At 39.9% G+C, this 10,526-nt stretch overlaps 1 protein-coding gene across 1 annotated transcript; it reads left to right on the top strand.

Moving 5' to 3' along the window:
* The first annotated feature begins 536 nt into the window (after window positions 1–536).
* On the top strand, window positions 537–10,294 carry LOC137092857 (E3 ubiquitin-protein ligase TRIM39-like). The gene is made up of 7 exons (XM_067457370.1): window positions 537–932; window positions 7,741–7,836; window positions 7,951–8,181; window positions 8,292–8,314; window positions 8,397–8,515; window positions 9,359–9,555; window positions 9,932–10,294. Exons 1-7 carry the CDS (start codon window positions 537–539, stop codon window positions 10,292–10,294), a joined length of 1,425 nt encoding a protein of 474 aa, XP_067313471.1.
* Window positions 10,295–10,526: the final 232 nt, after the last annotated feature.

Below are 10,526 nucleotides of genomic sequence, written 5' to 3'. Positions count from 1 at the left end.
ACAACTGAATAATCGAGCATAAAGAGTCCAGGCAGTGGATTATGGGTAATGTAGTCCATGATAAGACAGCACAAGAGTCTGGAGGAGAGCCCCCTAGTGGAGATCATGAGCACTACAGCTGGAGGATGAGACAGTCTTATATTAGAGACACTAGCAGTTCATCAAAGGACAATCAGGTTTGGTTTTTGGTATCAAATTATGTCAGTGTACATGTTTATGTAACTGACTTAAAGTTATTAAGTATTAAAGAAAAAAATTATGACTAACTTGAGACTAGATTTAGTGGTTTATGCAACACCAGAAACTCCACCCTCTTACAAACCCTATCAGGAAGAGACCAGTCTTATTATTTCTTACTTTCGCTTTTACTGAAAGCTGAAACGAGTCAGAGCTGTGAAGAACAGAGAAGGACACTTTATATTAGGATTATTGTGTGTTTCTGAATTAGATTTTTATTGTAATTATTAACTTTTCAAAGCAAAGATTAGAAAGTGAAAGTAAATTGTAGATTATCGGATCTTTTACAAAACGAGGAAATGGATTCAAAATCTGCTGAAGATCCTACTTGTCCTATTTGCTATGAAATTTTCAAGGTTCCTGTTTTTCTGTCCTGTACTCACAGTATTTGTAAAGCGTGTCTGCAACAGTTCTGGAAAACTCAGGAAACTCAGGAGTGTCCCGTCTGCAGGAGAAGATCCTCAAGAGGTGATCCTCCAGTTAATCTAGAGTTAAAAAACTTGTGTGAATCATTGGTAAAGGAGAGAAATGAGAGGCGTTCATCAGAGTCTGAGGAGATCTGCAGTTTACACAGTGAGAAACTCAAACTCTTCTGTCTGGAGGACAAACAGCCTGTGTGTTTAGTGTGCAGAGACTCAGAGAAACACGCCAAACACACATTCAGACCCATCAGTGAAGTGGTTTCAACTTACAAGGTAAGACAAATGTCTCTCATTTCATGTGATAAATACAGTGCTAAACAGACACACATACTATTTGTGTATACAATAGCCTAGTAGACATGGCCACAGGAGTATAAATCAAGCTCTAGGCCTGCAGACGCTTCTACACACATTAGTGTAAGAATGGGTCGCTCTCAGGAGCTCAGTGAACTCAAGCGTGGGGCCGTGATAGGTTGCCACCTTTGCATTAAGTCCATTCCTGACATTTCCTAACTACTAAATATTCCACGCTCAACTGTTAGTGGGATTATAACAAAGTGGAAGCGATTGGGAACAACAGAAGCTCAGCCACAAACTGTTAGGCCACATAAAATCCCAAAGCGGGGTCAGCGCATGCTGAGGGTCACAGTGTGTAGAAGTCACAAACTTTCTCCAGAGTCAACAGCTCCAGACTTCCAAACTTCTGTGGCCTTCAGATGAGCTCAAGAACAGCGTAGAGAGCTTCATGTATTGGGTTTCCATGGCCGAGCAGCTCAAGCCTTACATCACCAAGAGCAATGCAAAGCGTGGGATGCAGTGGAGTAAAGCAGCCGCCACTGGACTCTAGAGCAGTGAGACGTGTTCTCTGAGCGACCAATCACGCTTCAGTCTGACAATCCCATGGACGAGTCTGGGTTTGGCGGTCCCCAGGAGAACAGGACTCGCCTGACTGCATTGTGATAAGTGTAAAGTTTGGTGGAGGGGGATTATGATGTGGATTGTTTTTCAGGGGTTGGGCTTGGCCCCTTAGTTCCAGTGAAAGGAACTCTTAATGCTTCAGCATGCCAAGACATTTTGGACAATTGTATGCTCCCAACTTTGTGGGAAGAGTTTGGGGACGGCCCCTTTCTGTCCCAACATGACTGCGCTCCAGTGCACAAAGCGTCGGTCCATAAAGACATGGATGAGGAGTTTGGTGTGGAGGAACTTGACTGGCCTGCACAGAGTCCTGAGCTCAACCCGATAGAACAGCTTTGGGATGAATTAATCAGAAAAATGAAACCATCCACCTGTGCACTGGATCCTTTTCCTACAGCCTTGGTAAAATCTAACCTCAGTGTCTTAAGTCCATTTATTACCAAGATTATTAATAATTCCCTCCAGGCTGGCCTTGTTCCTTCATCTCTAAAAACTGCTATCATCAGACCACTTCTAAAAAAAACCTGCTTTAGACCCAGATGTTAATGACAACTACAGGCCCATCTCCAACCTCCCATACCTCTCTAAGGCAGCCTTTCTCAAACTTTTTTCAGTCAGGGCACCTTTCAGAAGTGCCTAAAATTTCAAGGCACCCCAGTTTAAAATATAATTTAAAAACACTGCATAACCCAAATGTAAACGCAAAATGTCCTGTTTATTTAGACAGTAATGAACAGAGCATAATACGAACTGTAAATAACAATAACAATAATAATTACAACTTTATAGCACCTTTAAAAACACAGGTTTGCAAAGTAATTCACAAAATAATTAATCAGAGACACAAATGCCATACAACCGTAAGAGGTGGACCGCACAATTACAAGAACTCAACAACAAATCCTGACCAGGAGAACTAAACTGAAGTGGAGGATGCAGTTAAAATAAAATAAAAAGGGGCAGACATAACAAAAATAAAACATAAAACACCCCAGCTAAAGCGACCGTTATTAATGTGCAAGGGGGTAATCTAGCGCTCGGAAAGCGTTCCACCCCTAGGGGCTGCCATTGCTAACCAAGCCATCACCTGCTGTTAGCATCCCATTGACTCCCATTCATTTTTGAGTCACTTTGACAGTGAATAACTTTACATCTGAGACGTTTAAAGACTCCATTTGTCCATTGTTTATTTCTAAAGAAACACGACAATGTATAAAAGGCTCCATTACCTTGTATCTTACACTATCGGCCCGTAGAAGCTGTTTTTGTAAAAATAGGCTAACGATTGCGTCATAACCAACGCGACTCTGTCGCACAGTTGAGAAATTACCGTATAGACCTGAGGAGACGCTCGCAGGCAATCTTTTACTGTCTATGAGACAATCGGGGGGACGAGGAGACATAAAGTCTGATAAAGTCAAGGGGGAAGAATGGGGAGAAGCCCATAGTGAGCCAAAAGCAACGGGAGAAAATATTTAAACAACGTGATTCAGATTTCGCTTTCCACATCTACTAGAAGACCTACAGCTGTCAGACAGGAGGCTCACGTCACATCTACGTCCTCAAGCTCAGTCTGAGCCTGCGCAGTTCGCTCAGCCATCAGGAAGTGAGTGCCCCTAGGTTGACTTCATTCTTTCGCCGTTGACGTCAATGGGAACGCTGTGTCCATTTCTTTTACTGTCTATGTTAATGTGTCACTTTATGGTTTCCATGGTGATGCGTCATTGCTTGTCACGTGACACACCGCAGCAACAACAGAGCTGAATGAATGATGATCTGCTTTTATGTCATTTTTACTTTTTTATTCAAAATATTCACAAATTTGTTAGATATGGCCTGAAATATCTGATATTCCGATTGTCAAATATATACAAGTGGAAGTTTTTTGTCGTTTAAACACCTTTATAACGATCGCGTAAGTTGAGCTGTATGCACGATGGGCGCCATCGCCGTCGCAGTTCAGAAAATCGGATCTGTTGGATTTACAAGACGTGAATTCATCCACTTCTCCCAAAATACATAAAAGTAAGTGGCAGGTGAACTGGGAGAAGAATAGAGTAAACTTTAAAGTTACTTACACAATGTGTATCTGATATGAATAAAACTAATTATAATGGAAAGGATTATTATTGCCTCTTCATTTTTCATCATTGTGTATTTTACAAACTCTAAATGTATTGTTTTTTAGTACGTATATGTATGAAACCTAAAATAAACATTATGTGGCTGAAAACACTGAAAAGTTGTGATATATGACAGATCTGAGCGCGCCTGTCTCTGGCTCAGGGCAAGCCAACGCGAAAGCACATTTGAATTTAACGTTACATTTGAATGAACGTGATGCACTGACCGTTCTAATCATGTGTGAATGTGTGATCATACGTGCGAAAGGGTTAAAAAGAAGAAGAATGTATTTATGTAAATTCAAATATATTTTATATATGAAATTTCAGATTTTTTATTTTTATTTTGTCGCCTACGTAATTTTTTGGCGGCACCCCTAACACAGTCAGGGGGCACCCCAGTGTGCCGCGGCACCCACTTTGAGAAAGGCTGCTCTAAGGTGCTGGAAAAAGTTGTTGCGGCACAGCTTCAGGTCCATTTGGAGCATAACCATCTTTATGAGAAATTTCAGTCTGGTTTCCGCTCAGGACACAGCACAGAAACAGCTTTGGTCAGGGTCACAAACGATCTTTTGATGGCGGCAGATGCTGGTTCCCCATCCCTTCCCATCCTCCTGGACTTAACTGCAGCTTTCGATACAGTTGACCATAACATCCTCCTTCACCGTTTACATTCCACCATTGGTCTCTCTGACTCCGTCCACAACTGGTTTTCTTCTTATCTCACTGGGAGAACTGAATATGTTGCTGAATATGTATCTCCCTCTGCTGACCTCACACCATCCACTTTGATCACTTGCCTGGATGAGATAAAGGCGTGGATGAAGCAAAACTTTCTGCAGCTAAACAGTTCCAAGACTGAAGCTATCCTAGTCGGCACTCCACTTCAGGTCCAGAAGTCCGTTATCACCAGCATTGCTTTCTCTGATCAGGTCATTCCACTTTCCACTTGTCACCAATCTGGGGGTCAGAATGGAATCACAGCTTACTTTTGAAGCGCACATCAAACACCTGTGTAAGACCTCCTTCTTCCACCTCAGAAACATTGCCAAACTTCGTCCCATTCTATCACTGGCTGATGCGGAGAAGCTTGTCCACGCCTTTATCTCCTCCAGGCTGGACTACTGCAATGCACTCCTTATTGGCATCCCTAGCAAAAATCTCCAGAGGCTGCAGTGTATTCAGAACAGCGCTGCTAGGATCCTCATGAGGGTGCGCAAATACGACCATATCACCCCCATTCTAAAATCACTCCACTGGCTTCCTGTGTCGTTCAGGATCGAGTACAAGATCTCTCTCCTTACCCACCAGTGCATCCATGGTGATGCTCCCTCCTATCTCAAGGAACTCCTCACCACACAAACAGCCACTCGTAACCTCCGCTCTGTTTCGCTGTATCGCCTTAAAACTCCCACAGCCAATCTCCGTACTATGGGGGATCGGGCCTTCTGCTCTGCAGCCCCCAGTCTGTGGAATGCTCTCCCTGACCACCTGCGGACTCCACAGACTATAGATACTTTTAAGCGTAGTCTTAAAACCCACCTTTTTAGCAGAGCTTTTAATTGACTTGTTACTTCTTTATTTTATTTTATTTTTCAGTTTTATTTTTTTATTTATTTTATTTTATTAATTTACTTATTTATTTATTGTTGTTGATTTTTTTCTTTTTTTTAAATTCTGTAGCACTTTGAGATTTTGTTTAATATAAAGTGCATTATAAATAAAAAAAATTATTATTATTATTATTATTATTATTATTATTATTATTATTATTATTATTATTATTAATTAGAGCGGAGACTGAGAGCCAGGCCTTCTCATCCAACATCAGTGCCTGACCTCACAAATGAGCTTCTAGAAGAATGGGCAAAAATCCCCATAAACACACTCCTAAACCTTGAGGAAAGCCTTCCCAGAAGAGCTGAAGCTGTTAGAGAGGGTGGGCCGACTCCATATTAAACCCCACGGATTAACAATGGGATGGCATTAAAGTTCATGTGCATGTAGAGGCAGACGTCCCTAAACTTATGGCAATATAGTGTACTTTCAGTTCCTGTATTTGCATTTGTACAACCACAAGCATGGATATAATAATTAAGAATTGGCCATTGCAAAAAACACATTTGTTTGGTGAAAACATGATTTCTTAATGTTCATCTTTTGAAATAATATATATATATATATATATATATATATATATATATATATATATATATATATATATATATATATATATATATATATATATATATATATTAGGGGTGTAACGATACGCGTATTCGTATTGAACCGTTTGGTACGAGGCTTTCGGTTCGGTACGCGGTACGCATTATGTACCGAACGGTTCTTTGACTAATTAATTAGATTTGGAAAATAAAAGTGTGTGAAATATAATAATATGCGTTCAACAAGGTAGCCCAATAACCAAAACGACATAACAGCCAATGCCCCTGACACCGCCGAAGTGAAAGAAAAAAAAAACACCAAATATGTTTTAGGCTGCTCAGTCAGGTGCTCGCTTACTCAGTAGGCTACGCGCTGAATGCTCGTGGCAAAATGGCTATTGCGTTTAACAAACCACAAATAGAAGATCCTCCAATAACCAACAGGTCTGGTGTTTGGGTGAACTTTGGATTCTTTGTAAGCTATGATGGTGTTGGCAAGAGTGATGGATTAAAAAAACAACTGTATGTCGCATTTGCTGATGGTACAGCAGCGAATAATTCATGTCATGTCAATCAACTCATTTACGCCGACAACAAGACGATAAAAAGGAGAAACAGCCACAAACTATCCCCGCAGCATTTAGACAGACATTTCCAACTTATTCAAATGGCAAAAGACATCACCGCGGCGAGTGGTCCATTTATAGCCGCGGATATGAGACCTAACGCCCGTTTCACACATACTCCGTCTGCAGTGCGTGTGCGGTGTGTATTTTTTTCCGTCCCCATGTTAACGGATGACAGCTTTCACACTGCACGCGGATGCGGTCCGTCAGTCCGTTCCAGGTGCGCTGCGTCTGCAGCAGTGCACGGATCGTTTTCGTACCGAGTCTATTTTTTTGCTGCGCTGCGTTGCTGCATTAAAGTGATAGAACATTGTTCGCAATAAAATAAACATGTACTGACGCGAAAATCTAGTAATTTCACCACAGATGCATATAATTTAAAATATACTCTTGTTTCAAAGTCAACATGGCTTTTTTTTTCTCAAGTAAAGCAACAAAACGACACCTTACCTGGCATTTAGGTAAAAAAAAGTGCCATAATGGAGAGCACTCGTAGTACTTTCTTGGAGGTGTAAAGCAAAGTTCTTTTTGACCTGCAGGATTTCTTTTAAAAGGGTGTAAAAAACGAAAGAAAAGACGAGAGTCGGCTGTTTTTGAATATACTATTGTAAGTTTCTAATTTAAAATGTTTGTGATTTAGGGCTATAACCTATGTTTAAATGTTTTGCCACTTGTGTGAGCTAAATCTAAAGTATATAAATATGAATAAATGAACTTAATAAAATGTTGTTTAAATGTAGTAGGCTACGTAACCTGACTTCTATTAAAGAGTAAACAAAGAGAATTGGAATTCTGACGAGGCATGTTCAGTAAAAACTTTTGGATTTTAAGTAAAAAAATAATGAATCAATGCTGTGTTTGTGGTATGCAACAGCGGATCAGTTGCGGACTGCAAACGCAGCATATGTGAAAGCACAACAGGGTGTGGGGCTCCTGCAACGCACACGCAACGCAACACGCACGTCACAAAAAATAATAATAAAAAAGGTAATTTATCTGCCAATTTTTTCTTTTTGCTGTATCTAAAACATACCGAACCGTATCGAACCGAACCGTGAATTTTGTGAACCGTTACATCCCTAATATATATATGTGTGTGTGTGTGTCCTGCCATTTTCAGGCACAAATGCTTCTGAGATTAACACATTCAGCATAAAAATATTAATATAACAATAAAAACATCCAGACACACAATGTTTAAACCTCTTAAAGCTTCATCAGTTTCACAGATTTTGATCTTAACCTGTAGGAGGAATTTAATACAGCGCTGACGTCCTTACAAAACAAGCTCAAACATGGAGAAGAAATAAAAGGAGAGTGTGATAAAACAATCCACCACATCGAGGTGAGGATGTGTAAAGAGTTAAACACTCAACATTCACACACACAGTTTATTATTGACATTAGTAGAGTGTGTGTTCACACAGAGCTGACTGAAGTGAATGTGATGTGATTTCAGTCTCAAGCTGAGCACACAGAGCGTCAGATTAAAGAAGAGTTTGAGAAGCTTCATCAGTTTCTCAGAGACGAAGAAGAAGCTACAATCACTGCACTGAGGGAGGAAGAGGAGCAGAAGAAGCAGAGGATGAAGGAGAAGCTGGAGGAGATGAACACACACATCTCAGCTCTTTCACACACAATCAGAGACATGGAGGAGATGATGAAAGCCAATGACGTCTCGTTTCTAAAGGTGACCAATCAATCTGGCTTCATTCTTTGAGCATAAAACAACTTGAGACTCACTGACAATGAGAGTGTTTGATAAGATATTAACATGTTTTCAAACTCTATATTTTCCAGAACTTTAACGCCTCAATGGAAAGGTGAGTGAGCTGCTCGTATCTCTTCTCTCAGTGGATCTGAACTCAAATTCACTGCAGTTCTGACTCCTGAATGTTCCTCCAGAGTCCAGATCCCACAGCCGGATCCACGGATGAGTTCTGGAGCTTTGATTGATGTGTCCCGTTATCTGGGTAACCTGCGGTCCAGAGTCTGGAAGAAGATCCTGGAAACTGTCCAACACAGTGAGTCTCAGCAGATCTGACACCAGCGCAAAACATCCTTCAGATAGAAACACACACAACATTAACATCTGATAGAAATATATTTAATAATCACTCGAGTTTCTGAGTGAATCTGAACTGTATTTCAGAAGATCATCAGATCATACAGTGAACTCATAATGACTACAGAAGTCTGTTCCTCGTGGTCTCTGCTTATGTATTAGGATACAATAGTGTTTATTGAATATGATATTAAACCTGAAGCCTCAATCCATTCTGACAGAAACTGACAGACCATTGTCATGATAGCAGGATTTATGATCGCTTTCCTATAGTGTATGATATACAGAAAAATATACAGGTTTGTATTGAACATTTATGGAGCAACAGATTTTGTGTGAAAATAAATCATAAAAGTGGTTTATTTTATTAAAAAACATGTCAAATGTATGAGGTGACGAGGGCCACACATGGGGCAAAAGGCACAGTATTAATACAAATACTTTAGCTAAAATAATGTTTTATTTAATACCTGTTCAAAACAATCACTTTAGCAAAGTGTGAACATGTTTCTGTTTATTTTGATGAATAAAATAATACATTTTTGATTAATAAATATGCTGTCTATAGAAATATATCTGAAAAATATAGAAACAAAATCATTTAAATAAGAAAAGATTCTGAAAGCACTGAAGGAGATCCCATAATAATTTAATATATATTTACAGTAATAACAAAAACTTTTATATTAATAATAATAATATTTGTCATGATAGCAGGATTTATAGAAAGTCTTTATATGTGTTTTATATTTACATTTCTGATCATATTTCATCCTGTAATCTGATGTTCTTCTCTTTGCAGCTCCGTTGACTCTTGATCCAAACACAGCACATCCTCGTCTCACACTCTCGTCTGATCTGACCAGTGTGTGTGTGTCAGTCAGTAATGAAGATAAAACACTTCCTGATAATCCAGAGAGGTTTGACGAGTATCCATGTGTCCTGGGATCTGAGGGCTTTAACTCAGGAACACACTGCTGGGATGTGTGTCACATGCCTGTCCTGTCTTGTGTGCACATGTGGGTTTTGTCTGTATGGCCTTTGTGCTTCTGTCATTGTCTGATCCCTCCCCCCTTGTTATCTAATTAGTGTTTGATTTCTCCCACCTGTGTTTCCTCGTTCCCTGCCTCATTTGTTCCCTGTTATAAGCTCCTGGTGTTTGTCAGTCTTTGTGGTATCGTTGCAATGTCTGCGTCTCCCGTCCTCCCCATGATTCTGTTCTGGTATGTTTTTGAGTTTATGTTTTGATTACGTATTTTTGCCCCCTTGTGGGTTTTGTTTTGTATTTATGTTTTATTTTATAATAAATTACCACTTCTTTGCACATGAGTCCTCGCACCATTTTCCTTTGTGTTTGTGACGTGACAATGTGGAGGTCGGTGACAATACGGACTGGACTCTTGGAATAACCACAGCATCAAACCAGATGAAGGGAGAGGATTTCTTCAAGTCTAATGTCTGGTGTGTGTGGCACTGGAACAGCGAATACTTCTCACAATCCCCAGATCAACCCTTCACTGTCTTTCCTGTTAAAGTGAAGCTTCAGCGTGTGAGAGTTCAGCTGGACTATGACAGAGGAACAGTGTCATTCTCTGATCCTGTAACTAACACACATTTACTCACATTCAGGACGTCCTTCACTGAGACTGTCTTTCCATTCTTATATAATCTCAGCAGAACTTCCCCTCTGAGGATCTTACCAGTTAAACTGATTATTACAGCAGAAAATCACAGTTAAATCTGATTCTGCTTCCAGATCAATGGGTTATTGACGTGACAAGATAAAAATGAATATAATTTGTATTTTCATAATTTAAAATGCAGTGAATGGTTAAACATTTATTTGTCTTACATGGACCTGTTGTTATAAAAACTGCTTTGTCTTTTGATTCTTTACATTTTTGAGCCCAATCTCAGAATTGTCCTGTGGTGTGACCGTCTCAAGCATGGGTCAGAAAACTACAACTTTC

The sequence above is a fragment of the Pseudorasbora parva genome, chromosome 11 (genome assembly GCF_024679245.1).
Source record: "Pseudorasbora parva isolate DD20220531a chromosome 11, ASM2467924v1, whole genome shotgun sequence".
In the NCBI taxonomy this organism is placed as follows: domain Eukaryota; kingdom Metazoa; phylum Chordata; class Actinopteri; order Cypriniformes; family Gobionidae; genus Pseudorasbora; species Pseudorasbora parva.
The sequence above is the reverse complement of the archived record's forward strand: the minus strand, read 5'-3'. Positions and strand labels throughout refer to the sequence as shown.

Bases quoted from the DNA above. Each gene is read 5' to 3' on its own strand.
- LOC137092857 (XM_067457370.1), top strand. From the start codon at position 537: ATGGATTCAAAATCTGCTGAAGATCCTACTTGTCCTATTTGCTATGAA. The intron at 7,837-7,950 runs GTGAGGATGTGT...ATGTGATTTCAG, and splicing joins AAACAATCCACCACATCGAG to TCTCAAGCTGAGCACACAGA. The intron at 8,182-8,291 runs GTGACCAATCAA...TATATTTTCCAG, and splicing joins ATGACGTCTCGTTTCTAAAG to AACTTTAACGCCTCAATGGA.